The sequence below is a fragment of the Heptranchias perlo genome, chromosome 17 (assembly GCF_035084215.1).
Source record: "Heptranchias perlo isolate sHepPer1 chromosome 17, sHepPer1.hap1, whole genome shotgun sequence".
Taxonomy (NCBI): Eukaryota; Metazoa; Chordata; class Chondrichthyes; order Hexanchiformes; family Hexanchidae; genus Heptranchias; species Heptranchias perlo.
In genome coordinates, this window is record NC_090341.1 from 5,890,058 (window position 1) to 5,909,883 (window position 19,826).

General features: G+C 56.0%; 1 protein-coding gene across 3 annotated transcripts in view; it reads left to right on the forward strand.

Moving 5' to 3' along the window:
• LOC137334008 (plexin-A1-like) overlaps positions 1–19,826 on the forward strand; it is a 438,331-nt gene that overhangs the window by 178,742 nt on the left and 239,763 nt on the right. For all 3 annotated transcript variants that reach the window (XM_067998409.1, XM_067998406.1, XM_067998407.1), the window contains exons 4-5: positions 7,059–7,199; positions 18,691–18,791. In XM_067998409.1, the coding sequence (XP_067854510.1) occupies positions 7,059–7,199; positions 18,691–18,791 (242 nt within the window). The remainder of the gene's footprint in view (positions 1–7,058; positions 7,200–18,690; positions 18,792–19,826) is intronic.

The following is a 19,826-nucleotide window of genomic DNA, read 5'->3' on the forward strand; positions in this document are numbered from 1 at the left end:
TGTGACCCAGCAGGCCACTCAGTCCAAGAAGGCGGCCCACCCGTCACCTTCTCGGGGCGACCAGGGGGTGGGCAATAAATGCTGGCCTTGCCAGTGACACCCACGTCCCGAGAATGAATTAAAATAACAGGGGATTTCTCTGTGTGAGGCAGCCCCGAGTATTTGAGGCACTGGCTGATGCTGACTCACAGGCTGGGTTGTTCTGTACTTGGAATGAAGGGGTAAATCTAATGCTTTCACATTCGTGGTGCCTGTCCTGAATTCGAACGAGGACCTAAGTTCACCTGATTCGCAGTCCGTGCGACTTCTGGATCTTCCGCGGATCATCGCACTGACCCTGGAGTCGAGTCTCGCTCCTTCTCTGCGAGCCCCTGCACCGGCAGCATTAAATTTACCCAATGAGTCTCCTTGATTTTGCAATTGACCTCTTTTCATTTTTTTTTTACCCCCCACCCCCTCCTTTCTGAAGGGCTCCTGCTTTGAGTGGGGTTCCCTCGGGACCAGCACCCCATTTTAGTGAAGCCTCTCAGCTCCACCTCAGCAGCGGCACGACTGAAACCGGGAGCTCAGCGTGGGGTTGGGGGAGGGTCCCAGATGTACCCCTCCTCCCCCTCCACTCTATGGTACAACGTGCCTGAGAGTGGCCCTCGGGGCAAGACGTTGGTTGGGGCTACGGCTCTCGGCAAAAAGCTATTGAGGAATGGTGCGTGGCGGGGGGGGCGGAGAGGCTCTGGTGGGTGCCGGTCAGCCGGTGGGAGCAATTTGAGGTGAGGAACTGAAGCTGCTTTAATATTGGCCAAACCGTCATCTCTGTGTTGACTGTTTATTTTTATTCTGGTTCTTTCTGACCAGTGGCTGCAGTCAACCCGGCAGGGTTACTTTGGGGTTGCCAGCAGTTGGGTGAGACCAAGAGGTCATGAACCGAATGCAATAGCACAGGACTTGCATTTCACGACCTTTCACGACTGCAGGACGTCCCAAATCGCTTTACAGCCAATTAAGTACTTTTAAAGTGTAGTCCCTCAGTACTGCACTGGGAGTTTCAGCCTAGATTTTGTGCTCAAGTCTCTGGAGTGGGACTTGAACGCACGACCTTCTGACCTTCTGCCATGATCTTATTGAATGGCGGAGCAGGCTCGAGGGGCCGATTGGCCTACTCCTGCTCCTATTTCTTATGTTCTTATGACTCAAAGGCGAGAGTGCTGCCCACTGAGCCAGGGCTGACACCTAAAAGCAGCTTAAGATCACATAACATTAGATGGCCTTGGACTGATGGTAACTTCTTCCTCCTATAGTTAGTTGGTAACAATACATTCACTGTACCTGATGGCAGCAGTGTTCTGTGATGGTGTGCAGGATGGGGGAAAGCAGTGCAGAGATAAAACCACACAAAAAAAACAAAATTGAAAGATCGAATCTCCAGCTCTCTCAAATCTGTACGGGGCTGAACGTTTAAACAGTCAAATTTTAGTTTCTTATTGAAATGAACGTTGACCAGAACCTTTTCAGTTTCAGTATGCTGATCTCATCAGAATGACATCCCAAGGAGAGGGACTGATTGCTGGGTCTGTAGTCAAGGTGTTAGGATATTCTGATGTGTCCATCTTAATCTGATTCAAGTAAAGCCAGTGATCCGTTGTGGATTATTTCTGTTTACAATATCAACTTGCATTTATATAACGGCTTTAACGTTGTAAAACATCCCAAGGCGCTTCACAGGAGCGATTATCAAACAAAATTTGACACCGAGCCACATAAGGAGATATTAGGACAGGTGACCAAAAGCTTGGTCAAAGAGGTAGATTTTAAGCAGCGTCTTAAAGGAGGAGAGAGAGGCGGAGAGGTTTAGGGAGGGAATTCCAGAGCTTAGGGCCCAGGCAGCTGAAGGCACGGCCGCCAATGGTGGAGCGATGAAAATTGGAGGATGCGCAAGAGGCCAGAATTGGAGGAGCGCAGAGATCTCGGGGCGGAGGGGGGGGGAGGGTTGTCAGGCTGGAGGAGGTTACAGAGATAGGGAGGGGCGGGGCCATGGAGGGATTTGAAAATAAAGCATGTTTATGATGCAAACTCGGAGATCAACGATCACTCGTGTCGCACGTGTCCACGCAGGTCGATTAGCGAATTGATGAGGTGAACAGCACCCCGAAGCCTTATGGGCTAAGTGACTGCCTTAGTCGGCAGCTGGGCCATGTACATTGGGACGGTCTAACGGTTGCCCATCGCGCGCAGCTGCCGATACAACAGCTGGAGCTGTGAGTCACCAGCCAACAGCAGTGACAGAGCCGATTGAGAGGATGTTGATGTTGGCCGTCGATACAGGGTTATTTTGTGCTTCTTGATTATATTTGAGATTATCGGGGATTAAATTACTGTCGCTTGCAACCCTGTGTAATAATGTCTGTTCAGTTGAAAAATTGAATCCAAGTATTGTTCAGCAGTCGACTGACAGTCTAGTGAGTAAATGCCCAACTCCTTATTTCATTAGTCCTCAAACATGTCACATTCAACCTGGTTATAAAGACTCAAAAGTTGATTTAATGATTATAAGTGGATTATTTAATTCAATAGGAACGAGCTGCAGAATGTAGATATGGGTGATTCCCTTTCAACCCCGTCTTTATCATTTATTCTTCTCATTTTAATTTTATCGGAACCTTTTAGGCTTCAATTAGCCCCTTCCCCTTCTCTGCATGCTCGTTGTTTTCAAGTCAAAGCCCACTGCGCCGCCTCCCACTCTCTAACTCGAAGGTTTCAAACTTTTTCTGTGCATGGGGCAATTTCGTGCATGTGTTGATGCCCGCTGCCAGGGGATCTGTGCAGATGTTGATGCCCGGTGCCAGGGGATCTGTGCAGGTGTTGATGCCTGCTGCCAGGGGAGCTGTGCAGATGTTGATGCCCGGTGCCGGGGGAGCTGTGCAGGTGTTGATGCCTGCTGCCAGGGGATCTGTGCAGATGTTGATGCCCGGTGCCAGGGGATCTGTGCAGATGTTGATGCCCGCTGCCAGGGGATCTGTGCAGATGTTGATGCCCGCTGGCGGGGGATCTGTGCAGATGTTGATGCCTGCTGCCAGGGGATCTGTGCAGATGTTGATGCCTGCTGCCAGGGGATCTGTGCAGATATTGATGCCTGCTGCTAGGGGATCTGTGCAGATGTTGGCATGCACTCCCAGGGGATCTGTGCAGATGTGTGCTCCCAGGGGATCCGTTCAGGTGTCCATGCAGGTGTTGATGCCTGCTCTCATGGGACCTGTGCAGCTGATGATGCACATTCCCAGGGGATGCATACAGTTATTGGCGTCCAATCCTGAGCACCTCCTGCAGTTGACGCGCACGTGCAGGGACCCCCTGGAAATCACTGGCATTCTCACAGGCACCCTGGGAATATTGACACACTCCGAGGGACCCCCCCCATCCGAACATTCAAAAGACACCGTCAACTCCCCAAAGGAAACAGAGCTTATCATTTGCAGCAAATGGTTGTGATCACACAGCAACGGCAATAATGTGTTAAATGGAAAAGTACTGACTAGCAGGAGTCTGATGCTCTCATGGAACTTCTGGGGTTTCCGTTCTGCAGTTTCCCTCGTGGACCTCCTGGGGTTTCCCTCGTGGACCTTCTGGGGTTTCCCTCGTGGACCTCATGGGGTTTCCCTCATGGACCTTCTGGGCATGGACCTCCTGGGGTTTCCCTCATGGACTCCTTGGGTCCTGTGGAACTCAAATGTTGTAACCTTCACACTGGCACTCGTTTAGTTGAGCTTCTGGGCGATCCATAAATCAGCTCTCTGTGTTACAGGAAAATTGAGTGTATGATTCTGCCGCCAACACAAGCATTTAGCAGCGTAGGATCAGTGGCCAACCCTGGCCTCCCGGAATCCCAGCTAAACTAGCATTAGTATTAAAGCAACTCATTCTTTGCAAGCACTGCGAACCAACGGAACCCCTCTCCTTCCCTTCCTCCTACGGTGTGCAAGTTTTTAAAACTCAAACTTGGCGTTCCCTAATCACCGCTGCTCAATCCGCCTCTCTTCCCACTCCTACTTTTCCAACCTTGGCGGTGTCCTGCACTGTGGGCCTTGATCTTTTCACCTCTGGTTTGTTAGACGAGGGTAATGAAGTAGATGTAATATATTTGGATTTTCAAAAGGCCTTCGATAAGGTACCGCATTGTAGGCTCATGACTAAGGTCAGAGCATGTGGAGTTACGGGACAGGTAGCAGAATGGATAGCAAGTTGGCTACAAAACAGAAAACAAGAAGGGATTAAGGGTAGTTATTCAGACTGGCAAAAGGTGGGAAGTGGTGTTCCGCAGGGATCGGTGCTGGGACCACCGTTGTTCACAATTTACACTAATGATACGGGTTCGTGAATCAGAAGTGCAATTTCAAAATTTGTGGACGACACCCAATTGGGGGGTGTAGTTAATACAAAGGAAGAATGCCTCAAAATGAAAGAGGACATTAATAAACTTGCAGGATGGGCGTGTAATTGGCAAATGAATTTCAATATAGATAAGTGTGAGGTGGTGCATTTTGGTAGGAAGAATAAAGAGGCCACATACTGCTTGGATAATAAGAGTCTAAATGGGGTAGAGGAGCAGAGGGATCTGGGGGTACAGATACACAAATCACTAAAAATAGTGACGCAGGTTAATAAGGCCATAAAAAAAGACAAATCAAGCACTGGGGTTCATTTCTAGTGAGATAGAATTAAAAAGTAGAGACGTTATGTTAAACTTGAATGGAACCTTGGTTAGATCACACTTGAGTACTGTGAATAGTTCTGGTCTCCATATTATAAAAAAGGATATAGAGGCACTGGAGAGGGTGCGAACAAGATTCACAAGGATAATACCAGAACTGGGACGATATACTTATCAGGAAAGGCTGAACAGACTGGGGCTCTTTTCTCTAGAAAAGAGAAGACTGAGAGGTGACCTGATCGAGGTCTTTAAGGTAATGAAAGGGTTTGATAGGGTAGACATAGAGAAAATATTTCCACTTGTGGGGAGAGTCCAAAACTAGAGATCATAAATATAAAATAATCACTAACAAATCTAATAGAGAATTCAGGAGAAACTTCTTTACCCAGAGAGTGGTGAGAATGTGGAACTCGCTACCACAAGGAGTAGTTGAGGCGAATAGTATAGATGCATTTAAGGGGAAGCTAGATAAACACATGAGGGAGAAAGGAATAGAAGGATATCCTAATAGGGTGAGACGAAGTAGGGTGGGAGGAGGCTCGTGTGGAGCATAAACTGGCATGGACCAGTTGGGCCGAATGGCCTGTTTCAGTGCTGAAGTTCCGATGTAAATGCTTAAAAAATTGGATTTGTCGAAGAATTTGTGCGCAGACTGTTCCAGCGAGCCAGGGCACGCTGAGGAAGCTATTTGGCCGTTTTTTGGAAGGTTTGCAGCTCCTTGATCACAAAATCCTCGCTCGCTGCTGGCAACTTCCCCTCTCCGGAATCGGGGAATTCTTTTGATCCTTGGCTGAGGCCGCTCTTACTGCTCAATAATCTTCCTTTGTCTTCGATTGACTTCCAGTTTGAGCATTTTTAAATTGTGTGTATCCATTGTGTTGCTACCTGCTGACGGCCTGGTAACAGCACTTGTTTTGTTGGACGGAGTCTTGCACCGTACATGAAGCAATATTCAAGCTCTAGTTTCTGTTACCTATAGTTGCAGTTTTTTATGTTGTTCTTCAGCTGCTGTTTCCTCTCGCTCCTGCTCAGCGCAGACAACACCGATTCTTTAAGACTGATCTGGCCGGCCTCCCATCTCCCACCGTCCATAAACTCAGGCTGATCCAAAACTCTGCTGCCCATTTCCCAACTCGCACCAAATCTCTGGCTGACCGACGTTGGCTCCCGGTCTGGCAACGCCTCGATTTTAAAATTCTCATCCTCATGTCCAAACCCCTCCGCGGCCGCGCCCCTCCCCACCTCCGTAACCTCCTCCGACCCCGCAACCCTCCGAGATCTCTCCACAGCTCCAACTCTGGCCTCTTGTCCATCCCCAAATTTCCTTCATCCCACCATTGGCGGCCGTGCCTCGAATTCACTCTCTCAACCTCTCTACCTCTCTCTCCTCTTTTCAAGTCGCTCCTTAAAACCTCTTTGACAGAGCTTTTGGTCACCTGTCCTAATATCTTCTCCTTTGGCTCGGCGTCAGTTTTTGTCTGATTACGCTCCTATGAAGCGCCTTGGGACGTCTCGCTATGTTAAAGGCACCATATAACACAAGTTGTTGTCGTAGTGGAAATCTGGGACTCACTCCCCAAAAGGCTCTGGGCGTTGGGTCAATTGAAAGCTGAGATCGATAGACTTTTGTTGGGCGATGGTATCCAAGTAAATGGGGTTGAGATGCAGATCAGTCATGATCTAATTGAATGGCAGAACCGGCTCGAGGGGCTGAACGGCCTACTCCTGTTTCTGTGTTGCAGGCGCTACATAAATGCAAGCTGTTGTTAAAAAACTGATTATTCGGAATTGAGGGATGAGCCCAAGTGGGAGGAGAGGTGACTACGCCTTGGGCCTTACTGCCAGAGTGGACAGGGAGCCGTTTCCTAGCAACGCAGTCCAAAGTGAGCAGCATCAGAGTTAGGCCTTTGCCTACTAACCAAGCTGAAAAAGTACAAACTCTTCTGTGTGTGTGGGTCGAGATGACTGTCTGCTCCCACTGGCGTCCAAACTGAAAGCAGTTTTATTGACGATTGAAAATTATCTTTGCACCGGGAGTGTGTCTGTTAGCAGGAGCTCCTCTGTGCCGACGTAGAATGTATCTGTAAAGATTCCGTAGTTTTTATCTTCAGCTCCCAGTCTTTTAAAACTGGAAAGTGCCCAATTCCTGTGGGGGGACAAATAATCAGCGAGGGGAACTTCAGAGTTCAGGCATAATGAAATGTTGAGCGTCAGTCATGAAATATGCTTGGTTTTAGTACCACTGGGGAGTCAAGAGAGAGAGAAAGAAGCATCTGTACATGAGAGTATGCTCTACACTCGAAAGCCTCGGTAATCTCCTTGCACTAATGGCAGTTACGTTGTGTTTTTCTTGCAGATTCTGGTTGATTCCATCGCTCCTGGCTCAGGAGGCCCGATGCTGTACGAAAACGTGACTGTTGCTGAGGGCAGCCCCATACTCCGGGACCTGGTGTTCAGCCCAGATTACCAGTACATCTACGCCATGAGCGACAAACGGGTAACTAGCTCGGCTTTATTAGGACGATTTTTAGCGGGTTTCTCTCGACAGGCCTCCATTAGAGTTGTCAACTCTGGACGTATTCCTGGAGGTTTCATCACATGACCTCCTGCCCCACCCCCACCGCCCCCACACTCCCGCCATTGGTTGCCCAACACGTCCATCCTCGCTATGCACCGCCTTCCCACGGTCAATTGGAAAGCAAACAGACGCTTCATTAAACAATTGGAATATTCTTGACCATCAGTCAAACAGCCCCTTTTCTCCCCATCTCCAGTATTTATATAACTCCAAGTCACACACCATCCCGACTTGGAAATATATCGCCGTTCCTTCATTGTCACTGGGTCAAAATCCTGGAACTCCCTTCCTGACAGCACTGTGGGAGAACCTTCACCACACGGACTGCAGCGGTTCAAGAAGGCGGCTCACCACCACCTTCTCAAGGGCAATTAGGGATGGGCACTAAATGCCGGCCTCGCCAGCGATGCCCACATCCTGTGAACGAATAAAAAAAAAAGTATTTTTATAACTAATAAACAAAAGTGTTCAAAGAAAATTTTTGAAAAAATCCGCTCTGATTTTTCTCCTGGGCTTTTGCTCGCAGCACTGTCCAAAAGATTAATCTTTGATTCCCGGAGACTCCAGGACCGTCCTGGAGGGTTTGGCGACCCCTTAGTTTCCATTGCCACGGAATCTGCTGAAGCTTCGTCCCACAGACGTAGAAATCAGTCCCTTGGGATTCTCCCCCTTTAAGAACTGTTGTCTTCGTTCAAGCTTTTGTTTTGCCCTGTGTAGCTGAAGTTACTGAAGATCTTGTTCTGTGTTGCATCAGCATGTCAGGACTCGCCTGTCGACCTTTGGCCTATCTCGCATTGACAGAACTCAGCCTTGCTCCACATTCCTCTCGTGTAGATTGGTGGAGACCTCAAAAAAAAAAAGCACTGATCCTGTTTTTTTTTAATGCAGTTGTGGACAGTGCAAGTTTGCATCAATTTTTCTGGCCTCCCTTCAATGTGGCACTAAACAGATTTAACAACAGAGAGGGAGGTTCCACGTACTCCTTCCCACTTCCCCCGAAAACGTCAGACTTCCAAACTAATATCCTGTTCGACTGGTTCGTGGCCTTCCCTGATGGCTCACTTGGAAGATCCATTTCTTGGTGTGGTACCAAACCAAACAGACCAGGACCGGCCCAGTCTGGGCTGAATTAGCTGATCAGGTTCACGAGACACAGGAGAGATGCTCAAGCACTGTGTTCCCTTGAGGTTGGACGGTTGAGGGGTGACCTAATCGAGATCTTTAAAATGATGAAAGGGATTTGATAGGGTCGATATTGAGAAACCATTTCCTCTGATGGGGGAAAATCCAGACCAAGGGGGACACAACCTTAAAACAATGGATACTTGGGAGTGAGTTACTGGCTGGAATCTCATCGAGGGATTCGGGTGGTTTATATATAGAGCAACAGATACCCGGGAGTGAGTGAGTTACAGGCTGGAATCTAATCGAGGGATTCGGGTAGTTTATATATAGAGCAACAGATACCCGGGAGTGAGTGAGTTACAGGCTGGAATCTAATCGAGGGGTTCACGTGGTTTAAATATAGAACAGTGGATGTGCAGGAAGTGAGTTACAGGCTGGAATCTAATTGAGGCGGTTTATATATAAAGTATATGTAGAATAGATTCCTGGGAGAGAGTCACAGCAGGAATCTAATTGAGGGGTTCACACGGTTTATGTGGAGAATAATAGATTGCTGGGAGTGAGTTACTGGCCCCTCTATATTTGAAGCAGTTTTATATCTGCTTTCTGTCGTCCGACTCTGGAGTACTGAGTGCTTTTGCATTTTTGGAGTCTGGGTTTTCTGAGCCAGTGTTTTCTGATTGTACTGTCCTCGATATTTTCTGCACCTATTCGGGGTTTGGTTCCCCTGGGCACTAGTGCCCCCGCCCCCTTCCCCATCCCAAACCTCGGTCAAGTGACCATTTGTCATGTACTTACTCTTGTGCTAAGTGTCAGGAACCCTCACTGATTGTTCCCATCCCCAGTGACCCTCCAACTAAAGTTACAGGGTTCCCACCGCCCTGGGGAGATCAACTTAAGGTGCTTTCCGCCTGGGACCTCTAGTTCTGATGACAGCAGCATGAAGTCCATGTGCCGACTCCCTGAAAATGCAGGGTTACAATTCCGCTATCTGGGTAAGGGAGTGGGAGTTAACAGTATAACCCTGGGGAGCTGGTACACGGACCTCACTCCCCCGGGGAGCCGGTACACGGACCTCACTCCGCCGGGGAGCCGGTACACGGACCTCACTCCGCCGGGGAGCCGGTACACGGACCTCACTCCGCCGGGGAGCCGGTACACGGACCTCACTCCGCCGGGGAGCCGGTACACGGACCTCACTCCGCCGGGGAGCCGGTACACGGACCTCACTCCGCCGGGGAGCCGGTACACGGACCTCACTCCGCCGGGGAGCTGGTACACGGACCTCACTCCGCCGGGGAGCAGGTACACGGACCTCACTCCGCCGGGGAGCCGGTACACGGACCTCACTCCGCCGGGGAGCTGGTACACGGACCTCACTCCCCCGGGGAGCCGGTACACGGACCTCACTCCGCCAGGGAGCTGGTACACGGACCTCACTCCGCCGGGGAGCTGGTACACGGACCTCACTCCCCCGGGGAGCCGGTACACGGACCTCACTCCGCCAGGGAGCTGGTACACGGACCTCACTCCGCCGGGGAGCTGGTACACGGACCTCACTCCGCTAGGGAGCTGGTACACGGACCTCACTCCGCCGGGGAGCTGGTACACGGACCTCACTCCGCCGGGGAGCTGGTACACGGACCTCACTCCGCCGGGGAGCTGGTACACGGACCTCACTCCGCCGGGGAGCAGGTACACGGACCTCACTCCGCCAGGGAGCTGGTACACGGACCTCACTCCGCCGGGGAGCTGGTACACGGACCTCACTCCGCCACGGAGCTGGTACACGGACCTCACTCCGCCGGGGAGCTGGTACGTGGACCTCCCTCCCCCGGGGAGCCGGTACGCGGACCTCCCTCCCCCGGGGAGCCGGTACCCGGACCTCCCTCCCCCGGGGAGCCGGCACGCGGACCTCCCTCCCCCGGGGAGCCGGCGCGCGGACCTCCCTCCCCCGGGGAGCCGGCGCGCGGACCTCCCTCCCCCGGGGAGCCGGCGCGCGGACCTCCCTCCCCCGGGGAGCCGGTACACGGACCTCACTCCGCCGGGGAGCCGGTACACGGACCTCACTCCGCCGGGGAGCCGGTACACGGACCTCACTCCGCCGGGGAGCCGGAACACGGACCTCACTCCGGCGGGGAGCCGGTACACGGACCTCACTCCGCCGGGGAGCCGGTACACGGACCTCACTCCGCCGGGGAGCCGGTACACGGACCTCCCTCCCCCGGGGAGCCGGTACACGGACCTCACTCCGCCGGGGAGCTGGTACACGGACCTCACTCCGCCGGGGAGCAGGTACACGGACCTCACTCCGCCGGGGAGCCGGTACACGGACCTCACTCCGCCGGGGAGCTGGTACACGGACCTCACTCCCCCGGGGAGCCGGTACACGGACCTCACTCCGCCAGGGAGCTGGTACACGGACCTCACTCCGCCGGGGAGCTGGTACACGGACCTCACTCCCCCGGGGAGCCGGTACACGGACCTCACTCCGCCAGGGAGCTGGTACACGGACCTCACTCCGCCGGGGAGCTGGTACACGGACCTCACTCCGCTAGGGAGCTGGTACACGGACCTCACTCCGCCGGGGAGCTGGTACACGGACCTCACTCCGCCGGGGAGCTGGTACACGGACCTCACTCCGCCGGGGAGCTGGTACACGGACCTCACTCCGCCGGGGAGCAGGTACACGGACCTCACTCCGCCAGGGAGCTGGTACACGGACCTCACTCCGCCGGGGAGCTGGTACACGGACCTCACTCCGCCACGGAGCTGGTACACGGACCTCACTCCGCCGGGGAGCTGGTACGTGGACCTCCCTCCCCCGGGGAGCCGGTACGCGGACCTCCCTCCCCCGGGGAGCCGGTACCCGGACCTCCCTCCCCCGGGGAGCCGGCACGCGGACCTCCCTCCCCCGGGGAGCCGGCGCGCGGACCTCCCTCCCCCGGGGAGCCGGCGCGCGGACCTCCCTCCCCCGGGGAGCCGGCGCGCGGACCTCCCTCCCCCGGGGAGCCGGCACGCGGACCTCCCTCCCCCGGGGAGCCGGCACGCGGACCTCCCTCCCCCGGGGAGCCGGCACGCGGACCTCCCTCCCCCGGGGAGCCGGCACGCGGACCTCCCTCCCCCGGGGAGCCGGCACGCGGACCTCCCTCCCCCGGGGAGCCGGCACGCGGACCTCCCTCCCCCGGGGAGCCGGCACGCGGACCTCCCTCCCCCGGGGAGCCGGCACGCGGACCTCCCTCCCCCGGGGAGCCGGCACGCGGACCTCCCTCCCCCGGGGAGCCGGCACGCGGACCTCCCTCCCCCGGGGAGCCGGCACGCGGACCTCCCTCCCCCGGGGAGCCGGCACGCGGACCTCCCTCCCCCGGGGAGCCGGCACGCGGACCTCCCTCCCCCGGGGAGCCGGCACGCGGACCTCCCTCCCCCGCCATCAAAACTTTCGAGGCTCTGAACGGAAAACTCTTTAACACGTCACAACTAAGAGATTGAACCCGGGATCTCCCTGCTTTGTCTGGCTCAGTACCACACCATGAAGTGCATTCAACCACTGAGGCAGTAATGCCATCTGGACATGCACACCAGTACCCGCTACCCTACCAGACCCGGGTTGTAAATGAACGTCAGGAGTCTCACACAACGATTTGACGTAACCCAGCGAAGGTTTAAAATTAAAACTGTGGACCACTTCAAAATTCTCATCCTTGTTTTCAAATCCCTCCATGGCCTCGCCCGTCCCTATCTCTGAAACCTCCTCCAGCTCCACAACCCTCCGAGATCTCTGCGCTCCTCCAACTCTGGCCTCCTGCGCGCCCCTAATTTTAATCGCTCCACCATTGGCGGCCGTGCTTTCAGCTCCCTCGGCCCCAAGCTCTGGAATTCCCTCCCTAAACCTCTCCGCCTCCCTCTCCTCCTTTAAGATGCTCCTTAAAACCTACCTCTTTGGCCCAGCTTTTGGCCACCTGTCCTAATATCTTCTGATGTGGCTCGGTGTCAAATTTTGTCTGATAATCGCTCCTGTGAAGCGCCTCGGGACGTTTTACTACGTTAAAAGCGCTATATAGATGCAAGTTGTTTATTGAAAAGCAGTTTGCAGTTCGATCACTATGAAGTAACGCAGCCAGTACACATTACATAACATCCTTCTTCGAAATAAACTCCCTCAGTGTTCAGTCGCATACTGATGTATTGCTTCTGCAGACGCTTCACTGTTTAAGGATGAAGCCCACCCCTTGAACCTACTGCACTCAGTGACCTAACAGCAGCGTTTTGTTAGGTTATTAAACTGTCTGGCTGCCGATTTGATATCAAAATAAAAGATTCGATTAGCGCCCAAGATATTTTGTTGTGTTTTTTATTTTATGAGCACAATAAACCCTCCGCCGCGCTGATTAAGAGTCGGACAGTTCGCTGTGCCAACCCAAGTACTATTCCCGGTGCTGTGACGCTGACCATCTGTCTTTTGAAGCCGCTACCTGTTTAAGTGTCCCCTGATTTTACGAGCTTGATTGATGAAGGTATCTGCAGCCCAGAGACAGTCAGCAGGAACCAAGGCTGGCTCGGATGCTGACTTGCTGCTGCGTTCTGGCCGAACGTGACAGGCAACTTCGCCACTGAGCTAAAAAAAAAATCAGAAAATGCTGGAGATGCTCAGCAAGTCAGGCGGCATCTGTGGAGAAAGAAACAGAGTTAGCGTTTCAGGTCGACGATCCTTCGCCAGAGCTTAGTCACTGAGCTCCTGGAAGGGGGCCTATTTTGATGGACAATTAAGGGTTTGCCCCCTTTTTAGGACGTCACTGATATAAGAAAGAAAGGGTCTAATCGCATAAGCAAAATAATCCCAACAAAAGCAAAGGGAACCTTCCCAAATAAATCATCCTGTTGTCAGTATCTACAAGACCCCCTCCACACCCTGTGGTCCCCACCACTCAAGGAAGGCGCCAAGCATTCCTGGAAGACCCCCTCGTGTTCCCGCTTTAAGGCCACCCGGGCACGGAGAACGCAAGAGGCGGAGGGAACGGGGTCCTGCGGAATTGCGAGAAAACACCCGGACTGTGCAAGGGTTCCAGAACAAAGCGAGCGATTCAATTGATTCCCCCTTCCTCCGTCCCATTGAGAGTTGGCTGGCGGTGTCTGCGGTGCAATTTGTAGATGATGTATTTGGTTTAAAAATGTGTTGTTTTTTTTTCTTCTGTTTGTTAAAATATACTCTATTTGAGGGAAAGTACTGTGTTTTATTAAATTGCTCCTTGTCGGAATGTCAGGATCTGATTGCGAGACGATCTGTCATCCCTTTGTTTCTCATTCATTGTAGGTTCATGTGACTCTAATTGAAATCTGAGGGCCTTTATATCACTTTAATGTTGAATTAATGCCCGTGAACCATTTATTCTGTTTCTTTGCTCCTTGAAGCACCTATTTTTCCTCTTAGAAAGGCCGTGCCTGTAATAATATTCTGTGGGCCCACAATCTCCGCAGGAAATGGGGGTGGGTGGGGGAGAAAATCGCTTCTTAACAGAACGGTGAAGCGTGGGATAGAAAAACGTTTTTCTTTCCTCCTCCCTCGCTCCCCCCCGTCCTCGCTCCCCCCCCAACCTCCCTCGCTCCCCCCGTCCTCGCTCCCCCCCAACCTCCCTCGCTCCCCCCGTCCTCGCTCCCCCCCAACCTCCCTCGCTCCCCCCGTCCTCGCTCCCCCCCAACCTCCCTCGCTCCCCCCCAACCTCCCTCGCTCTCCCCCAACCTCCCTCGCTCCCCCCCGTCCTCGCTCCCCCCCAACCTCCCTCGCTCCCCCCGTCCTCGCTCCCCCCCAACCTCCCTCACTCCCCCCGTCCTCGCTCCCCCCCAACCTCCCTCGCTCCCCCCGTCCTCGCTCCCCCCCAACCTCCCTCGCTCCCCCCCAACCTCCCTCGCTCTCCCCCAACCTCCCTCGCTCTCCCCCAACCTCCCTCGCTCTCCCCCACCCTCCCTCGCTCTCCCCCACCCTCCCTCGCTCTCCCCCACCCTCCCTCGCTCTCCCCCACCCTCCCTCGCTCTCCCCCACCCTCCCTCGCTCTCCCCCACCCTCCCTCGCTCTCCCCCAACCTCCCTCGCTCCCCCCCAACCTCCCTCGCTCCCCCCCACCCTCCCTCGCTCCCCCCCACCCTCCCTCGCTCTCCCCCAACCTCCCTCGCTCCCCCCCAACCTCCCTCGCTCCCCCCGTCCTCGCTCCCCCCAACCTCCCTCGCTCCCCCCGTCCTCGCTCCCCCCCAACCTCCCTCGCTCTCCCCCACCCTCCCTCGCTCCCCCCGTCCTCGCTCCCCCCCAACCTCCCTCGCTCTCCCCCACCCTCCCTCGCTCCCCCCCCGTCCTCGCTCCCCCCCCCGTCCTCGCTCCCCCCCCCCGTCCTCGCTCCCCGCCCGTCCTCGCTCTCGCCCTCCCCCCCCCCCCCCCCTCGCTCTCGCCCTCCCTTGATCTCGCCTTCCCCCGTCCCTCGGTCTCGCCCTCCCCTCTCCCTAGACCTCCGCCCTCCCCTCTCCCTAGACCTCCGCCCTCCCCTCGCTCTCGCCCTCCCCTCGCTCTCGCCCTCCCTCGCTCTCGCCCTCCCCCTCCCTCGCTCTCGCTCTCCCCCTCCCTCGCTCGATCTCCCCCTCCCTTGCTCTCCCCCTCCCTCGCTCGCTCTCCCCCTCCCTCGCTCGCTCTCCCCCTCCCTCGCTCGCTCTCCCCCTCCCTCGCTCTCGCCCTCCCCCTCCCTCGCTCTCGCTCTCCCCCTCCCTCGCTCTCGCCCTCCCCCTCCCTCGCTCTCGCCCTCCCCCTCCCTCGATCTCCCACTCCCTCGCTCTCCCCCTCCCTCGCTCGCTCTCCCCCTCCCTCGCTCGCTCTCCCCCTCCCTCGCTCGCTCTCCCCCTCCCTCGCTCGCTCTCCCCCTCCCTCGCTCGCTCTCCCCCTCCCTCGCTCGCTCTCCCCCTCCCTCGCTCGCTCTCCCCCTCCCTCGCTCGCTCTCCCCCTCCCTCGCTCGCTCTCCCCCTCCCTCGCTCGCTCTCCCCCTCCCTCGCTCGCTCTCCCCCTCCCTCGCTCTCCGCCCTCCCTCGCTCTCCGCCCTCCCTCGCTCTCCCCCCTCCCTCGCTCTCCCCCCTCCCTCGCTCTCCCCCCTCCCTCGCTCTCCCCCCTCCTCGCTCTCCCCCTCCCTCGCTCTCCCCCTCCCTCGCTCTCCCCCTCCCTCGCTCTCCCCCTCCCTCGCTCTCCCCCTCCCTCGCTCTCCCCCCTCCCTCGCTCTCCCCCTCCCTCGCTCTCCCCCTCCCTCGCTCTCCCTCGCTCTCCCCATCCCTCGCTCTCCCCCTCCCTCGCTCTCCCCCTCCCTCGCTCTCCCCCTCCCTCGCTCTCCCCCCTCCCTCGCTCTCCCCCCCTCCCTCGCCTTCCCCCTCCCCCTCCCTCGCCCTCCCTTGCTCTCCCTCGCCCTTCCTCCCTCGCCCTTCCTCGCCCTTCCTCCCTCACCCCTCGCCCCCTCCCTCACCCCTCGCCCCCACCCCTCCACCTCCCTCGCCCCCACCCCTCCCCTCCCTCGCCCCTCCTCCTCCCCATCCCTCGCACTCACCCTCCCCATCCCTCTCCCTCGCCCTCCCCCTCCCTCGCACTCGCCCTCACCCTCCCTCGCCCTCCCCCTCCCTCGCACTCGCCCTCCCTCGCACTCGCCCTCCCTCGCACTCGCCCTCCCTCGCACTCGCCCTCCCTCGCACTCGCCCTCCCTCGCACTCGCCCTCCCTCGCACTCGCCCTCCCTCGCACTCGCCCTCCCTCGCACTCGCCCTCGCCCTCCCTCGCACTCGCCCTCCCCCTCCCTCGCACTCTCCCTCCCCTTCCCTCGCTCTCGCCCTCCCTCGCTCTCGCCCTCCCTCGCTCTCGCCCTCCCTCGCTCTCGCCCTCCTTCGCACTTGCCCTCCCCCTCCCTCGCACTCGCCCTCCCCCTCCCTCGCCCTCCCCCTCACTCGCCCTCCGCCTCACTCGCCCTCCGCCTCCCTCGCACTCCCCCTCCCTCGCACACGCCCTCCCCCTCCCTCGTACTCGCCCTCCCCCTCCCTCACTCTCGCCCTCCCACCTCACTCGCTCTCGCCCTCCCCCCTCCCCCGCTCTCGCACTCCCCCTCCCTCGCACTCGCCCTCCCTCGCACTCGCCCTCCGCCTCCCTCGCACTCGCCCTCCGCCTCCCTCGCACTCGCCCTCCCCCTCCCTCGCACTCGCCCTCCCCCTCCCCCTCCCTCGCACTCGCCCTCCCCCTCCCTCGCACTCGCCCTCCCCCTCCCTCGCACTCGCCCTCCCTCGCACTCGCTCTCGCCCCCTCCCCCTCCCTCGCTCTCGCCCCCTCCCCCTCCCTCGCTCTCTCCCCCTCCCTCGCTCTCGCCCCCCGCCCCCTCCCTCGCTCTCGCCCCCCGCCCCCTCCCTCGCTCTCGCCCCCCGCCCCCTCCCTCGCTCTCGCCCCCCGCCCCCTCCCTCGCTCTCGCCCCCCGCCCCCTCCCTCGCCCTCAGTCAGATACAGTTTCCACCAGCACCTATCAGCCTCCAGTGCCTCAAGCGATTAGCCATTCTCTGTACCCGGGTCTCTTGGTGGGGAATTTAACTTTGGGAGCATCGCGGCCTATCTTGATCCTGCCCTCGCCCATCAAAGGTCACTGGATAACGACCAGGAGGGGAATTCGTACTCATTTTCTGGTTCCCCCCCCCCCCCCAAAAAAAAAACCCGGTGACACTACACGTATGTACGAGGGGCAAGGATTACGATCAAACTCGGCTGGTGACGCTCTCTGCAGTTGAATAGCCCGCTGATACTCGTTGCCTAGGTATGCACATAGAAAATTTCCTACTTGGACGAGGTATCGGAGAGTGGCTGACGTGAGTCTTCATGAGAGGAGGTGGGGGGGGGAAGGAAAGGGACTTCCTTTTACAAGAGGTCGGTAAAATGTGCAGCTCCTTTCCTGGAGTTAAGGTGGAGATCAGCCACGATCTAATTGAACAGCAGAGCAGGCTCAAGGCGCTGAATGGGCCTACTCCTATTCCTATGTTCCTGGAAGCCAAGGCTCGCACAGCATTCTCCGACCTCTCCTTCCGTTCTCTGCGAGTCAAACCAGCAGCGATGGAGAGATGACTGACCCGAAACATTCATCGAATCCTTTGCTCCGAAGGGTGTGCACAGCAAGCCTTCAGCCAAATGTTTGGGCGTCAAAGCCGCAAATGCCAGTTTGGCTTTGAAGCGGGCAGAGAGACTTAATTTTCTTTCCCGAAACCCAGCTGGCACCTGCTTGGCTCCAGTTGCGTGCCCGTCTGCCCACTGCAGTGCGTGCGGCAGTGACTGAGCCCACGACACAGAGTGGAAAAGGCATCTGAGAGTTTGGAGTTGGTGGCAGCCAATGGTTGGCTCAAGTAAACGTAAACAAACCGTCCTTGTGCCAATAATTATCTCCACCACAAGCCAATCAGTCGATCAAACGTGTGGCAGAGATGCAGAGGTTATTTGTCGAGACTGCTCAGTCACTTCTGCGGGAGCTGGAGCCTAACGGCACTCGCCGTTATAAGGGCTGTTTTGACCTGAACTTTTTTGTGCTCATCAAGGGTGTGATGTCAGTTCCAAGGGATGGAAGACATTCCGTTTCCGTATCTATCAAGTATTCCCAGATAATCATCTCAGGTTTAGATGCAGAGTCAAGCTCCCAGTGTTCCGACCTTGACCCTGTGCCTCGGTTTGAACCACTTAAGAACCTTCCCTCTTACACTTTGTTGCCCATTTCCCAGATTAGCCATCCTGTGGTGTTCTCTCTCTTTGTGTGAGGTTGCCAAATCGGAGCACGTCTCCTAGCAACTGGGCTGGTGCTGTCCCAGACTCGCTTCAGGTCGGCCCGTTGCAGCCAGTGGACAGAGGAGTCTTTCCCATCCCATAAGAACATAAGAAATAGGAGCAGGAGTATGGCCCCTCGAGCCTGCTCCGCCATTTGGCCTGGTAGGTTACTAAATTGATCAATTAGTTTTATAAACAGACTCTCTGTGGAAGCTGAGCAATTAAGTTTCTGTAAGGACGGGCGCGTTATTCATTACAGTGGTGTAGTAAAGGTCATGCCCTCCACCATTAGCGTCAATGCAGCCACACAGACTTGACGAGTGAAGGGGAAATGGGGGGGAGGGGTGGGGGCAGGGGTGGGAAGAGCACTCTGGAATTTCCAGCACCTACTGAATGGGCAGGCCTTGACTCCACGATGCTGGTTCCCCTCGTTGACCTCGAGCCAGGTCAGTCTTTGAGCTAACAGTCAGTGTTTCCTGTTGGGACAGGTGAGCCGGGTTCCCGTGGAGAGCTGCGAGCAGTACGAGAGCTGCGAGATGTGCCTGGGCTCTCGCGATCCACACTGCGGCTGGTGCGTCCTACACAACGTGTAAGTAGCCTGCTCCTCGTCGCTCCTTGGCGCTAATGCTGTCATAGCTTATAAGCTACGCAAGAGTGGGACTAGGCTGGATGTTGGGAAGTTCTTCTTTTCACAGAGTGTAGTCAACTCTGGGAATGTGTGGCCGACTGGTGTGATGGGTGCGGACTCTCTGTCCACCTTCAAGAGGGAGCTCGACCAGTTCTTAGGGCAGAGATCGCATCATACAGAAGGTAAGTGGATGAACAGTCAACGTTGGGCATGGTCAGTGTGATCGCCTGAGGGGGGGTCGGAGAGGAATTTTCCAGAGTTTTCCCCCCCCCCTTTTTTGGCCCTGGTTTTTTTTCCTGGTTTTTTTTTGGCTTCTCCCAGGAGATTACGTGGCTGCGGGGGGAGTGTAGGAAGTGTTCCGGCCATCGTGAATGTGGGCCAGGCTTGATGGACCAGCTGGTCTTTTCCTGCCCATCATTTTCATATGTTCATATATTATTGGGACGTAATGTTGCACTACGGAGATGCTGAGAAGGTGCAGGGGGAAGAGAGAAATTAAATCTGGAACAGGGCAGCAGCATGAGATGGTCAGGTCTGTAATGAGTAAGTGTAAAAAGAAAGGAAGGACTTGGATTTGTATAGTGCCTTTCAAGACCTCTGGACGTCCCAAAGCTCTTTACAGCAATGAAGTATTTTTGACGTGTAGCCAGTGTTGTAATGCGGGAAATGTGGCAGCCAATTTGCGCACAGCAAGATCCACAAACAGCAATGAGATAATGACCGAGACAATCTTTTTGAATGATGTTGGTCAAGGGAGAAATATTGGCCCCAAGGGCACCGAGGAAGATTCCCCTGATCGTCTTCGAAATAGTGTCTTGGGATATTTTATGTCCATCTGAGTGGGCTGGCTGGCTGGCAGGGGGTGGGTGGGTGGGTGGGTGGGTGAGAGAATGATTCGATCCACCTGTAGACAGCACAGACGGGGACTGACTATCCGCGCCCCCTACACAGAGTTATATTCTCTTAAACCAGATGATGATCACACATTTGCGATTA